Raw genomic sequence first — 9124 nt, forward strand, 5'->3', positions numbered from 1 at the left:
AATTGTTCTTTTTTTTTTTTTTTTTTTACAAAAACAATGAACGTATTTCTCCTGTGACGGGCGCCATATTGTTTCTCTTCTTCTTCTTCGCGCGTCAAAGGGAATTTGGCACACGGAAGGACGCTAGCGACGTACTTCCAAAATCCACCAGCGAGCGCGTTATTACGGGTTTTAATTATGCACCGTATTATAACGTCGAACTTTTAAATATATTCATATTTTACACTTTATGGAGGATGAAAAAAATCACAAACTCTCAGTGAATCGATGTTGGACTAAATCTGTTTGGAGCCAAACGTTTGACTGAGCTGTATGACCGAAGTGGTCGAAACAGCAATTTTGACGTCCACACTGGGTGAACAATTGACAGTTAAGAACAATTAAGGCTCATTAATTATTGATGGGTTTTTTTATAATTCGCAGTCCAAACAACCCTGCCAACAGTAGCAATCCGGCCAACGTCAAAATATATCAAAGTAAGTTCTACATGTCATGGCACCAAGAATACGAACAAGGCTTACACCACAGCAACCTCTTTCGTCAAAGTGAAGCTGCTGACTGATATTTTGGAATAATCGGCATCTTCAAATATTTCTCCAGAAGGCTTTTTCATTTTTGTTGCCTTGCAACTTAGGCTTGACTGATATGGATTCTTTGACGGTCCAATTCCAATATTTGGCAGAAGAAAATTCCCCAAACCAGTTAATTGGCCAATTTATTTTAAGAAAATGTACAGTATATAATGAATAAACATTAAAGCCAGGAATTACACACAAAACATTTGTCAGTTTTACCAGATCTCTGGGATGGGATTTTCCCAGAACTCTCTGGCTTGGCTACTGCGTGTCAGTGCACTTATGTCTTGTGATCTGATACTTGTGCGGGAATCTCTTGTGACAAAGGCTGCAGCCGAATGGCGTCTCGCCGGTATGAGTCCTGGCATGGACAGTCACATTCCTCTTGGTGGCAAAGGTTTTGCCACACAGCAAGCACGGGTGTGGTTTCTCCCCCGTGTGCGACCTCACGTGCGAGATCATGTGTCCGCGCTCAGAAAAAGTCTTTCCGCAAAAGGAGCAGGGGAAGGGTTTCTCCCCGGTGTGCGTCCTTATATGCGCTCTCAGCTGTCCTTTCTGGCAAAAGCGTTTGCCGCAAACGGAGCAGGAGAATGGTTTCTCCCCAGTGTGCGTTCTCATGTGGAGAACCAGCGACATGCGGTAGCTGAAGCCCGAGCCGCAAACGGAGCAGGGGTAAGGTTTCTCTCCGGTGTGAGTCCTCGTGTGGGACACCAGGTACCTCTTGACGGAGAAACCCTTGCCGCACACAGAGCAAGTGAAGGGTTTCTCCCCAGAGTGTGTCCTCATGTGCGTGCGCAGGTTGCTCTTGCTGGAGAAGTTTTTGCCGCACACGGCGCAGATGATTAGCTCGCCCGTGTGCGTCCTGGTGTGGTGCACCAGCCGGTACTTGTTGTCGAAGCTCTGGCGGCACTGCGAGCAGCTCAAGCGCTTTTTGCCGGCATCCGCTTCCGAATCACGGTGATCGGAGTTGGCTCGCTCGTCCGAGTCGCTTTGGTCTCTATGGTTGGGAAATTCGTCAACGGTGTCTTCCTCCTCCTCCTCTTTAACGCAGAGGGCCTGGGGTACTTCCCAGTACTCCCGGGAGCTCCACTCCCTCTGACGGTCTTCCCCCACGATGACTTTCAGCACATCTGACGGCAACACTGAAACAAACCCAGGACACAGCAATGTAATCAACAACTATTTTGATCACTGATCATGTTTCTGTGAAAGCATACTGCTGTCACACCACATAAGTTCGACTTCAGAATTAGGCAAAATGAATCAAAGCAAGTCCTTTTTTATTTGTTTGTTGTACCTCAAAATTTGTCACAGTGGGCTGCAGCTGGACCATTTAAGCGTAGCTTTAATTTCACCACTATGAGGAGGGCTCTATCACACAGTGACTATTCCATTTGAAAGAAAACAAGCTTCTTTTTTCTTCAGATTTCAAAATATGTTTGATCATGCACAAATAAAGCTTGACGTTTTTTATACCAGTTCAATTATCTCAAAAATGCAATACACTCTAATTTGTCTAGCTGTACATACAATAGGTTTAAAAAAAGAATCTTAATAATAAACGATATATGCAGTTACCTTACTTTAGATGTGAAAAGGATTTTGTAGCTTCCCTGCGGAAGACAGACCCACAAAAGGTTTGAGTATTCCAGCCTGTTTTCTAAACTACCAGTACAAATTGAATGAAAGGAATATTTTTGAAGAGGTTCTTGATAAACGGGAGGTGAATTAAGCAGCCGGTCAATCATTTCTGTGTGTTCACAATTAACTATAGACACGCGATGACGTCACGTCGCATAATACATGTCGAGATTAGATCTTTTGATTGTTTTAAATCAAAATTGAATTTCCTTTCATGGTGACACCTCGTAGCAGGAGGAGCTAGCTCCTGCTAACAGTTTAGAATTAGCTTAGCACCTAGCCTTCACTACGTCGGCAAAAAAAAAAACAGGATGAAAAAACAAACAAACAAACAAACCTTCAACTTTGGAGTTGCACTCCAAACGTGAAGCTAATTGCCGATGTTTGTCCATTTGGTGTTTTTTTTTTTTTTGAAGCACCAATCGGTCAGTGGTTCCCCGACCATCAAGGTCGGCAAATTGCAACCAGGAAGTCATCTGACGTTCACATGCATATTTTCAAAATAAAAGTAGACGCAAGGGTTTTAAAGGCATTCTATTTTTGTGAGGCCTTTACGGAAATGACTTACTGTAAAAAAAACACATACAATAAAAACATTTACTGTACATACATTGTGTATTTAAATAAAAAACGCGGATCGTTTTTAAAACATCGCTAGCGCTAATGCTAAAGTCCACTGGATCCCATTCGAATGCTAACGGTAAATTAGCATGGAGTTCGGAGTGATATTCCTTCAAATAAAGACTATTCGTTGTTGAAATACATACACCCAGGTAACGCTACTCAAAGGCACAAATTCTCCCTAATCTCAGAAAAACTAGTTAAATAGACTTCAATCGCAACTTTCTTCTGTTCTCAATCTAAATTGATACAGTACTCCATCCTTGCACGGCACCACCACACTGCTCCACAGAGGCCAAAACGCACAGGAACTGCTATTATTTTAGCATCCAGTAATGCTATTTCACTTTCTTACGAATTCATTGTATTTATAGTTACTGTATCATAAATATTTGTATTTATTGTAGGTAAAGTTGAGTTTTCAAAGCTGCAATGAATTTCCCTCAAAATTAAAGGAGATACAGATCCAATGACGTTTTATTTATGGGTTTTTTTTTTTGGGGGGGGGGCGTCATACCAACACACATTGCCACATGAACTGGCATGAAATACAACCCTTGAGATCCAAGGTCAGCCCAGTAAATCCCAAGACTTGTGAAAGTAACATCTTTAATTCCCCCACTTACCGGTAATTACAGCAAATTCCTCCCTGTAGCTCTAAACACATGGGCTAAATTCTGTTGGCAAAATTCTAACAAAGGAACGCTAACTTGAAGCCATTGCAATCTCATTTCGTGTATATGTACAGCATGCTCATGTTTTTAATCTTGAATATATCATTTACTCAGACGTCATACCACTGCGTTTTCTGGATTTAATGTGGGTTTCATATGTTTACATATAAGCCATTCTTAAAATTATTTTAAACAGTAGTGCTAGAAATGATTGCTACCCCACATTCATTTTAAAGTCGTCACGTTGTAATTCTTTTCACTGTCAAAATGTTCATAGAAAAACACTATTTAATAATCGTTAGCATTTGCTAAAGTAAGTTACACATTGTTTGCTCCTGTTGAAAAGATTAACATCAGGTGTGGAGTGTGAGGTTCACATTCTTTATATTATGCATCTTTGATGCTGAATAATGAAAAGGAATTCAGAATACTTTGGCCTCACTATAAAACCCCCAATCTCAATTAGCCTGCAGGAAGATAAAGAAGCAGATTTGTGCATTTTGGTTCTGATTATAGTCAGGTTGTGGTAATACGACACAGGTTACTCACCAGTGTGAGTTGGTGTGTAAAAGATAATAATAATCATTGTTAAATATTATTGAAGGACTACTTTGGCAGACAAAACCACGTTGTACTTTAAATCGAAATTAATATGGTTATTTACGTAAATGCTAATCACGTAAATTGGACTTCATTATTCCGAAATGACATTGTACACAAGCGCACCTTTCGGCACGTTTTTGTCAGATACGTAATTGTTTTAATCGGGAGTATCTGTTGAAGACATAGTTTGTTCACAGCGGGATGATATTTATTCAGAATCGACTGGTGAGCAACTGTTAGCATAGCATCCAAAGCTAATAACGTCCCTCCGCCGGACAGTGAGGTCGGGAGCGGGGCGGAAGGATACACGACAAGCGGCATTCATAATAACGCGTATGAAATTACACGAGTATATATATTTGTTTTGTTCATGATTACACTTTGGTTACTTAAATTAATAATAACACACAAGAATAAGGTCTACACAGGCACTTAGTACGAGACGTTATAAATATTTATTTACGTCGATGCTAATCACGTAAATTGGACCGACCTCTACCACAATGCGACTTTAGACGATGATATCGTCCACACGCACACCTTTCACCACTTGTACAAGTAACAGTATAAACTATATGATAGCCATTCTTTTAATCGGTTTAAAATTTTGGTTTCATGTGGAGGATCAATTGAGAGTACACTGCATGGTGAACAACTGTTAGCATAGCCTCCAAAGCGAAGAAGATCCCTCCGCCGTGCAGCGTGAGGCATGATTGGCGGAAGGCTACACGACAGCCAGTGGCCATATCACACACACGCAGCGTGTCTGCTGCTAACTGCTAGCAACTAGTTAAAGAGCTCTTTCTTGCTTTTGTTGTGGAAAAGGCTCCATTTTGTGCTTACAATTTCACTCCAATAAGTGTTTTAGGGAAACTGGAAAGGTACATAAAAGGTAAGAGAATATTCGTGTAACTGTTGAGGAAACGCTTGTTTTGTAGGATTGACAGCATTGGTGGAATTTAGCTGCCGCGCTAGCACGTTAGCATTTTAGCATCGGTGGCTTGGGGTGAGGGGGGGGCAGCGTGGGAGCGTCCCCAGACATGGCAACACGCCAGCCGCTCAACTTACATCAAATCATTCGCAAAGTAACACAGTAAGCATTAGTCAAGAACTTATGGACAATGTTTGAAAGACACTCTTGTGACCAACTTGATGTCATTTTGCCCTCACAACTTAATTCGCTACAAGACCATCCTCGTTTTTTAAAATTTTTTTTATTGTTATTATTATTGTTTTTGTTTCCTGTTCTTCGCCGTTGATTTGTTAAAAGAAGTGTTTTGGAATGCTGTAGTAATCCAAAAGCAGCAACTAGGAATGATTAGCACTTGCTGTCCTAATAGCAATCCTTTTAAAAAAAAATTGATGTTTCACAGTGCAAACGAGAGACTACAATACGTGAGATTAGTCTGTTGCCTTGATTTACGAGTTTAATTCGAACCGTGACCGAGCTCGTAAATCAGTTATTTCCATGTCAAATCAGTTTTCGCCATTCAGTTGGACATGTTTGAATACATCAATGGCGGTATTATCAATCCGGCCTTCACTATCCAATCTTTTTGGAATGGCTGATCATATGAATTATTCCATCGATGAATCGAATGGATTTTGTGCCAGTGAAGCTTCGGGGGAAAGTCTAGTCGACCTTTTTTTTGTGATCAACTTATGTGACTTAGTTGTTCGTTTTTTTCCCCAGCCTTAATTTCCCCTGTCATCGGTGGAGGTCTCGGTGTGTGTGGATGGCCGCCAGTGCTGACGTGGAGATGGAGTTGGAGGAAGAGGAGTCGATGCACGATGAAGGTGAACCTTTCAAAGGAGTTGAAAATCATTGTAATCATGAAGTCGTCGATATAAAAACGTGTGTTCATGTTTCCTTTGGGTTGAAGATGACAAGGAGGACCCGCCGGTGAATACGACGTACATTCCCGTGCTGCCGGTCGACACCTGGGATACGCAGGAGGTAACGCCTGTTGCTGTCATCAGCCACGATCAATAAGATCACTTTGACTTACTTTTTGTCTTCTCGTTCTGTCGTTATCTCCAGTCGTCAGGCACTTGTCTCGGCTTCTCGGTGAATAGTCGCCGCGTCTACCTACCGCCTGGAGGTCAGTCACATCACGCCACTCGGGTTTGTCCTCTCTTGGAACAAAGTCCTCAGCTCACCCGCGTGGCGTTTGAGCTTTCCATTTTCAACTGGCAATCAAAAACAATCACATTTTTTTTTTCCAAAGACAAACGGTGGAGAAACACATGCAGGCAGATGACAGTGTGTATTCTTTAGCCTTTCTGAAAAATGCTGAATTTGAATAGCATTCTTTTCAGTTTGTGTCAGAATTTTGAAAAAATAAATTAAATGGTCCCTTTTTTTACAAAGTTGATTTTCAATTCACAAGTGATATCCCGATTGGAGCTGACCTAAGGCGTTCCACCGGGATCAACCTTTGATACAAAAGCCCACCAGTGGGGTGTCGAGCATCAGTTGCCATGGGAACTTCCTCAGCAAAGGTGACCATCTGATGTGATGTCCTGCGCAATCTCCCACAGGAGGCGCTACGAAGCTGAAGCTGCACTTCTGTCCTGGCGGCTCGTCCAGCGGCTTCGTTACCGTCCGTGTGGCCAACCGCACCGCAGTGGTGCCGTCGCCTCCCCTGTCGGACTGCGCCCCCATCATCACGAGTATGCGCGCATGCCACTGCCGGGGGGCGTCGGACATTTCTGTCTGTTTTTTGAATGAATGGTCTCCGCAGGCGTGGTCTCGGGTCAAGCCGCTCACAAAGTTTTCAAGGAGCACCAGAAAAGCGCCGTTACACAGAAGCCAGAGCTGCATTCTTCTCCGCCCAAAGCCCCCGCCCGACCTGCGGTCGACACCAAAAAATATATACCCAAAGGTACACCACCACCGCCACAAGTCGAAAAGCGTGCAAGTCAAAACGCATGCAAGCAAGCATGCTCACTTGCCACAGTTGACTTCACCGATGCTGTGTGTGAACATATATGTATGTGTTGGTGTGTGCGCATGCATCCACACGTGCATGTGATTAGGTCCGGCCCGTCCTTTCAAGTGTGCGGCGTGCTCATCTCAGTACAAGCTGATCTCGGAGCTGCGAGGATTCATTTGCGTAAGTTGAAGCTGAGAGCCGAGTGAAGTCGAGCGGCGTGTCGCGGGAAGTCGGCAAGCCCTTTCAAATTGAAAATACTTCTTGGCAACTGACGTTTTCATACGCATGCCTCAAGTAACAGATTTGCCCAAATAACCCATAGGCGTACCTTATTCATCGTGAATCCTGCAGCCGAAGTGGGACTGAGTGCAACAGAAAATGTACTGATGGATGACTAACCGTGTTTCTCGAAGTTAAGACACTGAGGTTCAAACCTTTAACGAGGTCAGAATGCACCGCTTCATCTTTGTAAATCTCTGCAAGCGCTTTTTCAACATTTTTAAATTATGACTTCTGCAACGTTCTTCGGAAATCACAGTGTCCAATCACAAGTGAGCTATTTTTAGAACAGGCTTGCGGGCAACTCGTGTGGTCCTCGGGAGCGACCTGGCAGCGGCGGGCACCGCGTTGTTGACCCCTGAAGTGGGTCTGCTATAGCAATGTCGCGCTGTCGTGTTGAGTTGGTGGCAAATGAGCGAGCGATTCCTAACGCGGCCAACCCGATAATCAAACTGACGTCACTTCCTCCCTCCCAGCTCTGCAGTCCCGTCGTTGCCGAGAGCGTGAATAAGCTCAAGGTGATCAGGAAGAAGAAGAATGACAAGAAGCGCCAGCGGATCAGAGCCAGGAAGGCCTGCAAAGAGTCGGGGGCCGGCAAAGAATTAGCAGACAACCCTCCCGCTGTGAGTTTCCCCCCCCATCTGTCAAACTCCGCGTGGCCACCATAACCCACGTGACCTAATTTCTCCCGCTCCCCTCAGCCCGCCGGTGTCAGGGCCGTGTCCTCTCCTCGCCCGAGCACTGCCGCCATCGTCTCCCCGTCCGAAACTTCGCCAGGCCCCGCCCGGGGCCCCGCCTCCCATCAGGTCCTCCAGCCCGAGCTCGGCAAGCTGGTCATCATGGTGGACGACTTCTACTACGGATGCGACCCCGGCCGCAGCGCCGTCGGCGAGCGCGTCGTCAGCTCCCGCTGCCACGCCGGGCCCTATCACTGCCAGCACTGCCCCGAGACCCTTCTCAGCAACATCCAGTGAGAAACTCAAAACTCGAACTTGCCATAATTCCAGCAGTTGAGCGGATAAAATGTCCTTTGCATTCAAATATATTGCAAAATATTCCTTCGAGGTTCCACAATCACAATATGAATCACAAGATCTTTGCTCACGATTGGCACACCGTCAGAATTTGAGAGCGGCCCGGTCAGGTCTTAAAAAGGCCTGATTTGGAATGCTCGTGTGTGCCAAAATCAGAGATGAAAGTCCTCCGGATGTTCCCGGAATTCCGGGTTTTTCACATTTTTATGAAAATGTCTCCGGAGGATTGAGGAAAAATTGTCTAAAATTAATCCGGATATTAGTTGACAGCATTGAACAAAGACGCGTTTGATTTCGTTGTTTTGCTTTCATGAGCGTAGCCATGTTGAGACACTAACACTAGTAACAGTAGAGATTTTCGTCTCTTTATCAACACATTTGCTAAACCCCAGTGGAATGAATAAAAGACACCTTGGACAAGACAGTTGTCGTAAAAATATATTTGGACAAAAAGGGAAACACACAGATTGGCAGAAAAACGTGTCCGTCCGACTTCAAGTGTCGTCTCGGCTAGCTTAGCTTAGCTGTTGTTGTGTGTGACGTCGCGTGTGTGACGTCGTTGCGTTGGCGCTTATTGGTTGAAATCAAAGGACGCGCTTGCGTACTTGTTCGCACTGACGCACGCACAGTAGAGAGCAGCGGACGAGCTCAAGTGGCGTCGCCACAACAGTAATACCCTCGCCTGGCATTCTCATGGCTTCGCCATATCTCTGAGATTTCGAAATTTCGGCGAGAATGGAAGCCACAAAAGGAAGGGTGCA

General features: G+C 44.5%; 2 protein-coding genes across 5 annotated transcripts in view; one reads left to right on the top strand and one right to left on the bottom strand.

Annotated features, from left to right (window-relative positions):
* Positions 1–725: 725 nt before the first annotated feature.
* Positions 726–2687, bottom strand: LOC109528014 (gastrula zinc finger protein XlCGF8.2DB-like). Of its 2 annotated transcripts, XM_019890281.1 has the most exons (3): positions 2554–2669; positions 2159–2240; positions 726–1717 (listed from the first exon to the last, which is right to left on the bottom strand). In XM_019890281.1, coding segments are annotated over exons 2-3 (882 nt in total). In that variant the 5' UTR covers positions 2160–2240; positions 2554–2669; the 3' UTR covers positions 726–836. The 2 variants fall into 2 exon arrangements, with proteins under 2 accessions (XP_019745840.1, XP_019745839.1); XM_019890280.1 differs by lacking the exon at positions 2159–2240 and having other exon boundaries at positions 2554–2687.
* A 1848-nt stretch (positions 2688–4535) lies between these two features.
* pogza (pogo transposable element derived with ZNF domain a) overlaps positions 4536–9124 on the top strand; it is a 12783-nt gene continuing 8194 nt past the window's right edge. The window contains exons 1-9 of one of the 3 annotated variants that reach the window (XM_019890331.1): positions 4536–5006; positions 5835–5911; positions 5998–6071; positions 6156–6216; positions 6656–6787; positions 6859–6999; positions 7154–7230; positions 7806–7952; positions 8031–8299. In XM_019890331.1, the coding sequence (XP_019745890.1) occupies positions 5851–5911; positions 5998–6071; positions 6156–6216; positions 6656–6787; positions 6859–6999; positions 7154–7230; positions 7806–7952; positions 8031–8299 (962 nt within the window). In that variant the 5' untranslated portion in view covers positions 4536–5006; positions 5835–5850. Of the gene's footprint in view, positions 5007–5807; positions 5912–5997; positions 6072–6155; positions 6217–6655; positions 6788–6858; positions 7000–7153; positions 7231–7805; positions 7953–8030; positions 8300–9124 lie in introns of all 3 variants that reach the window. The other 2 variants (XM_019890332.1, XM_019890330.1) reach the window with 2 other exon arrangements.

The sequence above is a fragment of the Hippocampus comes genome, unplaced genomic scaffold, assembly GCF_001891065.2.
Source record: "Hippocampus comes isolate QL1 unplaced genomic scaffold, H_comes_QL1_v1.1 scaffold71, whole genome shotgun sequence".
NCBI classification, from domain to species: Eukaryota; Metazoa; Chordata; class Actinopteri; order Syngnathiformes; family Syngnathidae; genus Hippocampus; species Hippocampus comes.